Genomic DNA, 14,217 nt, shown 5'->3' with positions numbered 1-14,217 from the left:
AATACGGATTTCTCGGTTAGCAATCCCTGGGCGACTATATTTATTTAAACAGCTTATTTTGTATGTATATGCTTTAGGCTTTTTCCGCAGCAATTTTTTTCCTGAAAAGGACAGGTTGGTTTTAATTAGCCTTCGGCTTCAGCATACAGGTGGGCGAAAGCCGTTTCTAGGACGGCCCCCTTCTTTCAGTTCCTCAACGGGGGACTGTCATTTGTTTGTCATCCTTTGGGACAGAAACAAACGGCTCAGTTAACAGGTGCGGGAATAGACAGATACACTGACGTTAAGTCGTGTGTTTTGTTTTGCGTGGCACGCGACTCACACATTTGAAAAATACATTGTTGTTCGCAGCTAATTATTAACTTTCTCGGCATTTCTGACTGAAAATAGCATTTTTAACGAAGCCTCTTTCGTTTAAAAGGAGGGAGACAACGATATGTCAACCAAAAAACGGATGGATTTATCGAGAAGGAGCCGAAGCCCCGCGGTGTCCGACGGCGAGATGTTTGGGGATTTTCAGGAGTGGTGCCTCCGCACTTACGGGGATTCCGGCAAGACAAAGACCGTCACCCGGCGAAAATACAACAAAATTCTCCAGACCCTCTTGCAGAGCGACGACTCGGAGGGCGTCTATATCGAGAGCAACCACATCAACGCCAAATTTAAGTTCTGGGTGAAATCCAAAGGTTTCCAAGTGGGGAACATTGACGGCGAACAGAACGAGAATGGAGCAGCTGACAGACCGGTCCTGTACGTCCCCATCAAAGCAACGGTGAGTACGGGACCTTTTTTTCTCCCAGTCTGCGCTTCCCACGCCAAACAAACTCGTAATAGCGCGCAATATTTGCCTATGCAAAGCCACGCGCACAATGGCGCACATTTCACGCGCTCTCACAGCCGGTACATTTTGCTCCCGGTTATATTTCTGTAATTGTGCTTCCTCTCAGGTCTCCAGTAACCACTTGTTCGTGTGCCACTCCTCCCGGTATCCACGGGAACGAATGTGAATGTGTTTTAAAATGCTCAATTAAGAAATGAGTCCAGTCGTATGTGCCCGTGTCTGTCTAGTATTGGTCAGACAATCATTCTTATTAAAAAAAAATGTCAGTGTCTTTTTTAAGCCCTTTTCTATAAGTGTTGTCAATTCATGCAGGTGTTTTTGTTTAAATACCATCCCGCATTTAAAGATTGAATGGAACTGATCATCAAATAGACAAAACATTGTAACATGAGCATAATAGGTTTCCGACAAGTGTGTTTGTGATATCCTGTGTTGGAAACCTTATGGATGGGTGATAACATGGTGCTGTTCCATACAGGACATTGCCCATTTCTTCAGACCTAGAATTTAATATCATAAAATGATGCAGCAAACAGTTTTTTATTCATCTACCACATTTAGAATGGCACTTATGCAAATAAAATAAAAAATTATAAGGAAAAACATCTCAGATGTTTGATCTTCAGAATGTCTTTGTCTATTCCAAAGTGTTCAGCTTTCCAAACCGTTGACTTTATTATAATAATTGACTAAACCCAAACACACCTGCCGATTTGGTTCACCTGTGTAGCGTAGTGAGACAATATGGTGGTGTGTGGTATTATTGGTGAAAAAACAAGCTAGAAATACGTGTTTGTACGAGAGACTGAAAGCAATCAAGTGAGACCGAGCGAGGCATAGACAAGGTGAGTGGGTCAGCTCTCGACAGAACAAATGAAATAATGAGGAACCCAGATGGAGATTCAGCTCATAGCCACTTCACTGATAAAGGAAAGGAAATGGGTATGATGGAAAAGTTAAGATGGATGTGTACCCTGATAATGAAGTGGCTGCCCCAGATTTGTCCTATTCAAATACCATTTCTCTCTCTCTCTCTCTCTCTCTGAGTATGTGTGTGTGTTCTGCTTTCTTTATGTGACACCCCCTATTTAAATCACACAGGGAGGCTAATTGACAGTAATAGGAGAAACTGAGTGAGAGAAAGTGATTCCCTCACCATTCAATTAGCAGTACAGGGCTATTTTTGACTGTGATGCAGCGTGCATATATCTTAACATACTGATTACTGATTCAGACACTCGGATGAGTACTGACCTGCTGGTGCGCTCAGCTTCGAACAAAATCTGCTAGGGGTCAGTGAGGTCACTTTGAAGAACCACCAGTGAATGAGATACTCTCTTTCAACATAATATGGGTATTGCCTGCAGACTTTACATTGAATGTGGGAAATGGAAAATCTCTTAAAATGCAGATTTTCACAAAAATGAAACTTGTGTCAAAGATCACCTGAAGGCTCAGATGTTGTTGTTGTTGTTGTTGTTGCATGAATTCTAATGCCTGTTACATTAAGCCATTTCCGTGCAACCCAGGTAAGTTTGAGTTTATTTTGAGCAAACTAGTTTTTTCAGTCTCAAGAAGGCGAGTCGGTTTCTGAGATGCTCCCTACAATTGTACAGAGCGGTTATCTGAGTTACCGTAGTCTTTCTATCAGTTCGAACAAGTCTGGCCATTCTCTGTTGACCTCTGACCTCAACAAGGCGTTTCCATCCGCATAACTGCCGCTAACTGGATTTTTTTTATTTTTGGCACCATTCTGTGTAAATTCTAGAGACTGTTGTGTGTGAAAATCCCAGGAGATCGGCAGTTACAGAAATACCCAGACCAGCCCGTCTGGCATCAACAATCATGCCACGGCCGAAATCAATGAGATCACATTTTCCCCCCATTCTGTGAACATTAACTGAAGCTCCTGACCTGTATCTGCATGATTTTATGTATTGCACTGCTGCCACATGATTTGCTGATTAGATAATCACATGAATAAGAAGGTGTACAGGTCTTCCTAATAAAGTGCTCAGTGAGCGAATATGTATATTTAATGGATTCAGATTTATATATTAGGCTATATATTAAGATATTATAAGATTGTCTATTATGTAATATTGCATTTCTTTCTATTTCTTTACATAGACACACACACACACACACACACACACACACACTAGAAATATTTAAACAGAAAAATCATAATTTGAATCTGTAAGACTTTAACCAGTTCTTTTAATCGTCATTTTCTATGTAATTTCATAAAAACGGCTTTCTATTTGTTGATTATATTATTGATTTAGTATCAATACCGAGGTACCAGGGCTGGTATCGTATCAAAGCCAACATTTTGGAATTGGAGCAACCCTATAGTCATCATTAAAATAAATAATTAAAAGAGAGTTAATTAGACACATTAATTAGACACAGGCGCAAGAACCACATATGCAAGTATGCAATGCATAGGTGCCCCCCACGCTAATTAGGGGACTACACACCCATTTTTTGGGCCAGAGAAACTAAGTGTACATTGTGTGCATTATGAGACGTTATACATACAAATATAAAACAAACTGAATGCTGAAGTTTAATTTGCTGAAGTTTAAAATCTGACAACTATTAATTTCTCTAGGTGACATTCAATCCTGCCTGCAGATCACTGAACAGCCACGTCCTTCTCAGTCTCTAAAGTGCACACACTTGGTCTCTCTTTTGTGGTTTCGTTTTTGACACTGGTTTAGATGAAAATGTGAGAGCGTTTTTGGCCGATGCAAAGAGATATGGCCTGGCCCACCAAACAGCTTTCATATTACCAATTCTTCAAGCGAACCATGCCGTTTCAGACTAAACTGCTAGTGTGAAAGCCCCCTACTCTATGTTTTGTTATCAGTAGAACACAAAATGAGAAAATTTCTTAACATCTCCTTTTGTTTTCCATGAATGACAGAAAAACAAATGGATTTGAAACAACATGAGGGTGAGTAAATGATGCCAGAAATGTTTATTTTTGGGTGGACTATACCTTTAAGGCCTATTTACTCCCATATTGAAATGAAAAAGCACTGCATCATATATTTGCTTTAATGCAAGATACAACCCTTCTGAAAATATAGATTTCACTTGCTTTAATACCAAAAAATTCCATCTGTACGGTGCCGACATGAAATGTGCCGCCGGTTTTCAAATATATTTCATAGCAAATATTCACTCTCGATGTGAACAGGCCTTTAGCTTTGAAGTCTTAAAGTCTTGCCTTTTCATTTAGATCAGGGATTACCAACCTTTTGTCAGCTGAATCCATATGACCAAAATTATTTACTTGAAGTACCCCCTAAAATTGTAATTAATGCTTCTCACTCAATCAATGGCTATAATGATTTTTTACATTTTCACATGTTGTTATTTTGCAACAATTAAAGCAACATTTAAAAGTATAATGTAAGTGTTATATTTGATACATTTGATGTTTTAATAATGATACACTTTTATTCAATTTAATCCAGCACTGGAATTTCTATTACATTCTCGCAAACCCCTATGCAGTTCTACATTGTTTTATTTACCTCTTATTTGTATGTCTTGATGTAATAGTTTCATGTTAGACTAGATTGATCAGCTGTTCGTAATAAGATAATGATTAGCCTGTCATTATGACATACTGCATTCTCTCTCAGACACACAGTGCATTACTCATCAAAACACTTAGCTTGAAAAAGTTATTTCCACATGTGTTAATGGCTCCTCATCTGACTCCCCTGACCTTAAGCGACCCTTAGAACAATTTCATAACATACTGTATGATGAGTGAAAGAGAGAGTTACATGATGATTATGGGATGAAAATGTTTATGGATGGAGGGAGAATAGAAAAGATTGAAAGATGGAAAGGATTTTCCCATATCAACACAGAGAGAGGCATGATTGTGAGAGAGGCTGGGAGAAAGCAGAGGGGATTTCAGGGAAGAGAGAAAGAAGAAATTATGTTGAGAGAAGGAGAAAGATGTGGCTGGAGGAAACAGTCATACAGCCATCACATGCAGTTGACACCAGCGTCTGTGGACACTATTAATAGCCCCTAACGTTTCTCTCTTTCCTCATCTCTCTCTCTCTCTATCCAAAACATAGAGCAACTGTTGCAGAAGAGGGCTTTTTCTCTTTTGCTTATTTTGTCCTGAAGCTACCAGATTGGGGTTTTGTGGGGGTGGGTGGACCAGAGAAGTGAGAATACCATGGAAGGATAAAAATACAGGGCAGTAACCACCATAGACTATTCATAATCGTGGTTGATCAGCATGGGTCATGAATATGTGTGTGTGTACAGAATGTGATATTGTGCATTGTGCTAAAACACGCCAACGTTCCCTAAGTCTGAACTCTTTCTCTCTGTCCTCAGTTGTGTGTGTGTGTGTGTGTGTGTGTGTAGTCTAGTCTAGTCCCAGCTCTGCCTAAGGGAGCATCTCAACTGGGACGGCCTGTTTTATCAGTCATTTCATCTCAATGCCCCAAAGGAGCCCCAAACACTGAGATTCATTTCTGAAAAACCTCCCTGAGCACACTCAGTAAGAGTGTTTGATGGTTTGTGTGTGTTTGTGTTCAGCCATGTGCAACTGTAGAGAGTAGAACATGGACGTGCTTGTACAGTTTGTGTAAATTGACAACATTTCTGATATCATCAAGGGCCTCACTCCTGCAGTTGGGGCTGATTTTGCAGCTGATGTCTGACATGCCATGATGTGTTTACCACTAGTACATGTGCAGTCCACATGTTTTGTGTCACCTTCAGTCTAGGGATGTGCAAAACTACATTTACCAATCAACTTGTCAGTTGCCTGAACCTGATTCCAATCAAGAGTGTTTTGCTTAGAGCAGGGTTTTTTAAACATGATCACGCAGTAAGTCCCCATGTTGTTTCCCAGAGATCCAATACCCTAGTATCGGCCACATTATGCCGACTGACTGACAAGCGCCACCTCCTATTGGACATTTTTGCATTGGCTCAATTGTGTTTCCCATGTGGTGTAACCAGAAGCCTGTTGTGTTAGCAACATAAAACCTGTGGGTACCCGGGTTTGCTTCCCGTTTTGAAACCAGGAAGTAATTTTGTTTGCATGCTCAGTGATGAACCCTATCCCTATGGCCAGTCTGCCCTGCCAGGTAGTGCTAGGGGGTCTGCAGAAAAGTTAAGAGAAAAACATTGCAAAATAAAGCTATTTAAAAAGTTAGCTACCGAAATTATTACTGTTTCATTCGGCTATCTATAATACAAAGAAAATATTTCAAATAATATGTTAATTTAATATGGCTTTAGTACAACAATATAAAAGTGATTTGACCAAAAAATTGCAATCAACATGTCTTTATAATATCACTTATTATTTTTATCACACAGTATAAATTGGTCTGTATAGGCCTACTTGAAAATATATTGCTGCCATTACAGTATATATTATGTAGGTGGTCCCTCTCAAGGGGATCATCATATTTTGGGGCCTTTGGCACTTGTTTAGGGTGCTTTTACAGAAGTCTTGTTAAAAAGTGTGTTTTGTTTGCACATCAATTTAAGGCATAGTTCAACAAAAAAAAGAATAAAAAAATTATTATAATTTATTCACATGCCATCCCAGATGTGTATGACTTTCTTTCTTCTGCTGAACACAAACAAATATTTTTCAAAGAATATCTCAGCTCTGTAGGTCCATACAATGCAAGTGAATGGTGAACAGAACTTTGAAGCTCCAAAAAGCAGAAAGCGGATGCATAAAAGTAACCCATACGACTCCAGTGGTTAAATATATGTCTTCTGAAACTACGCAGGCACTTTGAGTGAGAAACAGATCAATATTTTAATCCGTTTTTACTATTAATCTCCACTTTAACTTTCAGAATGTGAATATATATTATGTAATATAGTAAAAAAAGCAATTAAACGTTGATCTGTTTCTCACCCACACTTATTATATCACATCTGAAGTCATAGATTTAGCCAGTCTTATGGATTACTTTTATGCTGCCTTTATGTAATTTTTGGAGATTGAAAGGTCTGGCCACCATTCACTTGCATTGTATGAACCTACAGAGCTGAGATATTTTTCTAAAAATGTCAGTTTGCATTCTGCAGAAGAAATAAAGTCAGCACTAATTGACTAGACAGTTGTTGGGGGACTAGTTAATTAGTCAACCATTGTGACCCATTCAGAAATGAAACATTAATTGATCAGCTAATTTGAAATTCTTTAAGAAACCTAAAAAAGGAAAACTTAATTTTGAATGTGCCACTTTCCCTTTCATGTTATGGACACTAAGGATGAGCTACCTACTCACAACACCTCCTTCCCCCTGAGTTGCTGTTACCCAGGGCTCAAATATCTCAAAAACACTCTCTCGTACACACAAAGCAGGTGTAGGGGAGCAGCTGGTAAGATTAGTGTCTGTTTGTTTTTTGGTGTTGTATGAGGACAATGCTCTGAGTGGTTAATCATTTAGAACAAGTCAAGAATGGTCTGGCAGGGGATCCAAAGTGAGAGTTTGGTGTACACAGTCTGGTGTAGTCCTTAGTCAGGAAAGACACCACATTTAATGTTATTGTGATTGAAAATGAGGCCATGAGCGAGGGAAAGCCATGCAGTCCTTTCAGTGGGCTGTACTATCAAAATAGTAGAGCATCTAAATAACAGATGTGTCCAAAATCATATCCATCTTTTCTGGAATATTTTGTCCACAGGCCATTTTTGAGATGATTCATTTGAATGAAAGACAGCAAGGTATTAAACAGTACAACCCATTGAAGAGACTGTACATCTATCTCGCATTACCTTATTCTCAGTCATGAAACAATTTAATATGGTGTCTACCCTGACTAAGTACTATGGTCAACAAGTGCTCTCGGTTTATTTCTGTAATTTAGAGATGAGAAAACCAGATTAAACATCTTTTTCACACTGTCCTCTCCTCTTTTTCTCAGATTACCACTGCACATGCTTCACAGCCACACACACACACACACACACACACACACACACACACACACACACACACACAGATGCAGTGGTCCTGACCCCCCTCTGCTAGTTGAGCAGCTGTAGATGTTGCTCCAGCAGTAATTGTGGTAGTGAGTGTGAGAGAGGGAGTGGATGAGTGCAGGGGCAGAAGATGAGGAAAAAAAATAGTAATGCATAGAAATAGAGAGTAGCGCTCTGCTATAGTGAGGGGATATATAGAGGTTTTCAGGGCAGATAGTGGTCAGTGTGTTCTCTTGTACACTCAAACACACTGTTCTGTTCTCTACAGGACTTTTAAGAGCTGCTACAGGTAACAGAATATCAAACAATAGACCTTACTCAGGGTAGATGCCTTATTTGATTTGGCATGAATGAAAAAATTCTTATACTTTGATTGAACAAACTACAAATCCTTCAGGTCATTAATTACTATATCCAAGCTCTTAACTACACTTCTATAGACAAGGGGGGTGTTGCATTCCTCCCAATATTCAGAATAGTGGTCGATCAATATAGTTATTCCAATGGCCGATTCTTAAACTTTATATTTGGACCCTGGAAAGCTAAATACGTGGCCACATACTTGCATCTATCCCTCACAGCCTTATTTTCATTCCTGCCAAATGATAGATTTCATCCACCCTGACTAATGTTTGTAGAATAAATAAAGTGCTCTTATTACAAATACATTGCTTATGTTCCTCATTTGTAAGTCGCTTTGGATAAAAGTGTCTGCAAAATGTCTAAATGTAAACATTGACATTAAGACTGTGCATGGACTGTGGAGAGAAAGAATTTGATTAGAGGGGAGCTCTACGTCACACTCTGTTCTAGTGGAACTAATCGATTTTAATAAACTTGGTGTGAAGCCACCTTTGATATCTGCAAATCGAGTGACTCAAACTGAATATTCATGGGATATTCATAAGGTTTTGCGATCAAGGCACCTTCAAACAAAAACAAGTGTTTCATCTGAGAATGGTTTATAATTTGGCCTCCCCTGGTGACCAGCCATGTCAGTGGCCCATACATCCAGCTCTGCAGCAGTGACCACAGATTCAAGACTGAGAGGGTGATTATTTATGAATTAGAGGAAAGAGGAACTGTCGTTCCACTACACTGGAAGTCTGACAGAAACACCCACACACAGATGGGAGGGGGGCTGCTAATGACAGGCCAAAATGATTAGTTTCATTTATCACCCGTGAACAGAGAAATTAAATAAGTCTAATTTTCCTGTTAACTAGAAGGAGATTAATGTTATGAGACACAATACTGAAACCCTGCTTTAAGTGTCTGGTCTTCAGTGTCTTATTCTAGTGCCAGACTTCAATGGTCTGTGCCAATGCAGATATTTACAGAACAGGGTGGCACATATTAGCTTGAATCCTAGCTTGATTCTCCTGAAAAGTGTAAACACTGTGATGCTATGAAACATAACTCTGTTTCTTTGAGTGAACTGACTAGCCTGACATAGTAATATTGGCTCAATAAATGGCATAAGGTTAGGGCAGGAATAGTTAAGTGGTGAATAGTGAACATTTTGTCACAATTTGCTCACCCTCATGTCTTAGGTTTTGGTGAGAATGTAATTTTTCAGCATTAAGCGAAAGCTATGTTATGTGTTCATGAGCACTATGAGAGAAGCTTGTTCACAGTGGCACACATGCTCACGAGAGAATTTGAGTTGTTTTTAGCTATAAACTTATGTAATTATATGAGCAATTCAGGGTTGTTTCTGATCAAAACCTATCGAATGTCTTCAGAAGACTTGGAATATGATGCAGAAGTCGCTTAGAACAACTTTTTTGGCACTTTTGTGTCCTTTAACACGGCTCCAGACTGCGACTAAAATGGTCGCAAACACGAGTAAAAATAATTGATTGCGACAATAAATTCAAATCTATTTGGCGACAGTCAGGTTGTGTGCGTTCATATGCGGTTTCATCAGATATTATCTCATGAGTTATTGAACAGTAGCAAATTCTCAGTGCCAGCAAAGTCTTCTCTGCAGGCCTAACATGACAAATATATAAATATTTTTCATCCTTTCATTCTCAATCACCTTTTTGCCTATGCATTTTTAATCTCTTTCCACTCTTAATTAATCTACAAACAAATAGAGAAAATCGCAAAAGATTATCCAGTCAGAAGCCTGAAGCAGCATGTGAGTTTGAGCTCCACCCCCTCAGGCTTTCAGAACTTCCACAGAATCCCTCAAGTGAATAGGCATCTTAAGTCAGATTGTCAGATTCATCAGCCAATCAGATTGATTTATTTGTTCTTGGTGGGTGTGATCTTTAGGATATGTCCTGTTCGAGGCCTTTAAACTGGCCTTGAGTGACGCAATCACGCTTTAAGTGACGTAATTTTAAAGTGAAGAGTGCGAGATCGTCATCGATGACACTATCGCCATTGAGAAAGAGATCCTTATGGATTTACAAACATGAGATGTTCTGCATGACAGTGTGATTGCTTAATTTATGAAACAGGAAAGGAGGACTGATTTCCACTTCCAAAAAATTGTAAGTCAGTAAGTGATTTTTGCATTGTTATAGGAACATCAAGAGTTTTCTAAGTGTAAATTAGGTTGCTTGAGCATTCAGTGTTGAATCAAGTTTTGAAAAGCGCTGCATTCCATTCAACTCGGAAAGTCATATTTTACAACTTCCTACTAGGAAAAGTGCAATGGGATGCATCTTAAAGTCAGAATTACAACTTGTAGGCCCCTGCAGAAATTCTCAACACCAATTTCACAGAGATGCAGGTGCATGATGTCACACTTTGTATATCTCCCTGCGTGTCGACATGTTTGTAAGTGATGAACATTCACTTTATTAAGTAATATCGATAAATGAATTTGTTTCCACATTACATGATATTTAAGCTTGTTTAACTAATGCCTGCAGAAACAGGTGTATAAAACATTATAATCTCGTTTGATAATCGTACACCTAAAGCACAGATGGTAGCGCCACAGCATTGTTTATCAGTTGGGTTGCTAGGAGACAACTCTAATGAGAGTCAAACTCCTGCTAAGCTAACGGGAGCATTGCAGTTCCGAATATCGGGGAATGGAATGCATTTATGGTCTGAGATATCAAGTAGGAAAATCCCACATCCAACTTGAATGGAACACAGCTTAACCGTGTATACTGACGGAATGAAATGTTTTGCTAGCAACATTTTAATCGCAAATGTTATGAGATCGATTTTACCTCCTTGATAGATTCATATGAAAAATGTGTTTTCTTAATGGCATGAATCACAATGAAGGCCTAGACTTAAAATGCACAGCCGGCCGCTGTTATTGAATAAATTTTTAGAGCACACACTAGTATGTCTCGTGCTGCTTTTCATCCTTTCTGTTGTGATTAGCTTGCTGCATGCAGCAACAAACCCAGGGCGAGAGAGTCGTGAACAAATTACTCTTTTGAACCAGGTCTTTTTCATGAATCACCAAAAAGAACCGAGGGTTTAAACTATTTTGATTATCAGTTATAATCGGAGTCACTTTCTCAGTGAATCAGATGTAGTGTCAGTGAGTTCACAACTAGGAGCGCATACATTTCAAAATAAGAGTCCCGTGTGTTGTTGGGGCTTCTTTATAATACAAGTCCCGCATTATGTACCACTTTTATTCTTCTTCTGGTAATTATTGATTGGGAATGTAGTAACACAATAAACTGCATCTGGGACTTCGTTCAATTTGCACTCGTGTGTGTGTGTGTGTGTGTGTGTGTGTGTGTATATATATATATATATATATGTATATATATATATATATATATATATATATATATATATATATATATATATATATATATGCACCATTTGGAGTAGATTCTAGAGAATGTTGTGTGTGAAAATCCCAGGAGATCAGCAGTTACAGAAATACTCAAACCAGCCCGTCTGGCACCAACTGAGATCACTTTTTTCCCTATTCTGATGGTTGATGTGTAAATTAACTGAAGCTTCTGACCCGTATCTGCCTGATTTTATGCACTGCTGCCACACGATTAGCTGATTGGATAATCGCAGGGATGATTGTTGATGCCAGATGGGCTGGTTTGAGTATTTCTGTGACTGATGATCTCCTTGGATTTTCACACCCAACAGTGTCCAGAATTTACTCTGAATGGTGCCAAAACAAAAAACATCCAGTGAGCGGCAGTTGTGTGGACGAATATATGTAATAAATATATTTACTTGTTTATTTATTTATATATACAGTATATGAGCTTATGACACTTAGGACAATTGAGGGACTTGTACACATCTATTACACAAGGTGCACACATTCATTGATGCTCAAGAAGGTAACACACTACTATATGCATACTACTTTATGTAAATATCTGTAATGTTGATTCTGAAAGGCAGTACTAAATAAAAAAAATATTTTATCTCTTAAATTTGTATAAATTATGAAAACATTGTGAACACTTATGAGACAAAAGGGAATCCAAACTTATCTTCTCAACTATACATACTGTATAATAAGCCTCAGATTAATGGGCTTATATCAGCAATTTTCCCTCTCTTCAGCTTCCTATTTTGTTCCTTAATAGCAATCTAAATCGAGCAATTCTGTGATTTGGCAACTAAAAACAGCCATTTGGCTTCTTAATATTTCAGTTGAGCCAAGTCATTTTTTTAGTCTGGAGCCGTGTTAAAGTGAATCACAATCCACTGCCATTGTATTGCAAAGATATGGGGGATTACCATTAAAACATCCTTTTGTGTTCTGCATAAGAAAGAAAGTCATATGGGTTGGAAATAATACATTTTTGATTGAACTTTTTCTTTAATAATCAGCAATATGAAGATATTGGAACTGATTATGGAATCGGCCAAGCATGCATGGTTATCTTCCAATATCGATAATGACAAAAGCCCCAAATATTGACTGGTGAATCTTTTTGTGCCTTATGCATGCCTGTATCACAGGTAAGAATACAAACCCAGGGCCTGGGTAGCTCAGCAAGTAAAGTAAATGCTGACTACCACACCTGGAATCGCAAGTACGAATCCAGGGCGTGCTGAGCCAGTCTGGCTTCCTAAGCAACCAATTGGCCCGGTTGCTAGGGTGTGTAGAGTCACGTTGGGTTATCCTCCTTGTGGTCACTAGAATGAAATTCTTGCTCTCAGTGGGGCGTGTGGTGAGTTGTATGTGGATACCGCGGAGAATAGCATGAAGCCTCCACACGCACTATGTCTCCACGGTAATGCACTCAACAAGCCACATAATAAGATGCGCGGATTGACGGTATCAGACGCAGAGGCAACTGAGAGTCCTCCGCCACCCGGATTGAGGCGAGTCACTACGCCACCATGAGGACAGTGAGTGCATTGGGTATTGGGCATTCCAAATTAAAATAATACAAACCCAGTGCTAACAGTAGACCTTCACCCATCTTCATTTACACGGTCAGCATCTCACTGCGTCTGCACACACTGTGGTGACTGTAGGACAGCCTGTGGGGTGAGTGACTGTATTCTGGTCTCCCTGCATTCCTTCAGTTGCCATGGTGAAGAGACTCTGTGCTCTAGAGGAGGATAAATTAACAATGTTTTAATTGGCTCATGGCTTGGATTTACAGTGTGCCTTATCTCAATACTGTCCTTTTGCATTACCATACACTCTGCATACAGGTATATGCATTCACTATGGTAGGTATGTTTGAGGCCTCAATAAATCCTAATAGAGAAGTGTAACCTCAAGTGTGTGTCCAATCCTATTTCTCTTCTTCACATGAAACTGAAGTGATTAACTGTGCTTTTTCCAGCACACACACAGCGTTTATACCCTGAGACCTAATACGACCAAAACATACAATTTCATTGCAATTGGGAACTCTGAGTACTTCACCAATAGAATGCACAGCACTCTATTGAGCAAACTAATCATGCACAGAGAAAAGACGACAGATGGACAGGGAAATACAAAGTTTGAGGGATAGAAAGAGCAGGAAGAGAAGGGAAAGAAAGTTTAAGGTGGGGAAAGAGCCTTATGGGACTGAGAAAGGGGAGATGTAGTGAGTTGCTTGGCTGTCTTCTGTCTACATAGGCAGCTGCATTATAAGTAACGTTTCACACCTAATGCATTTTTGTGTCCATCTGTGCTGCTTTTCACTTTTTACTATGTAAACATGCATTATATAGACATCTTTGAACATTTTGCCAGTTTTTGCTTTTTTTCAGCGTCTCACACAGGGGTGCCACCATTTTTTAGATGCTGTATCAGGTCAAAAACATTTGTAAAAATGCGACTCGAGACACCTTACTTCTTTTCTATTTGTAGCCCTGCGACTTGTGGAATGACATGTTCGGTCTGAAATCTAATACTGCATCATAACTGAGATGGAACGTCATCAGTGAATTATTTGCCACA

General features: G+C 39.2%; 1 protein-coding gene across 1 annotated transcript in view; it reads left to right on the top strand.

Annotated features, from left to right (window-relative positions):
* Positions 1-436: 436 nt before the first annotated feature.
* The window catches only part of LOC127619103 (nucleolar protein 4-like), a 136,769-nt gene continuing 122,988 nt past the window's right edge, over positions 437-14,217 (top strand). The window contains exon 1 of the mRNA XM_052091859.1: positions 437-772. Coding sequence (XP_051947819.1) covers positions 437-772 — 336 coding nt within the window. The remainder of the gene's footprint in view (positions 773-14,217) is intronic.

This window comes from Xyrauchen texanus, chromosome 25, assembly GCF_025860055.1.
Source record: "Xyrauchen texanus isolate HMW12.3.18 chromosome 25, RBS_HiC_50CHRs, whole genome shotgun sequence".
NCBI classification, from domain to species: Eukaryota; Metazoa; Chordata; class Actinopteri; order Cypriniformes; family Catostomidae; genus Xyrauchen; species Xyrauchen texanus.
The sequence above is the reverse complement of the archived record's forward strand: the minus strand, read 5'-3'. Positions and strand labels throughout refer to the sequence as shown.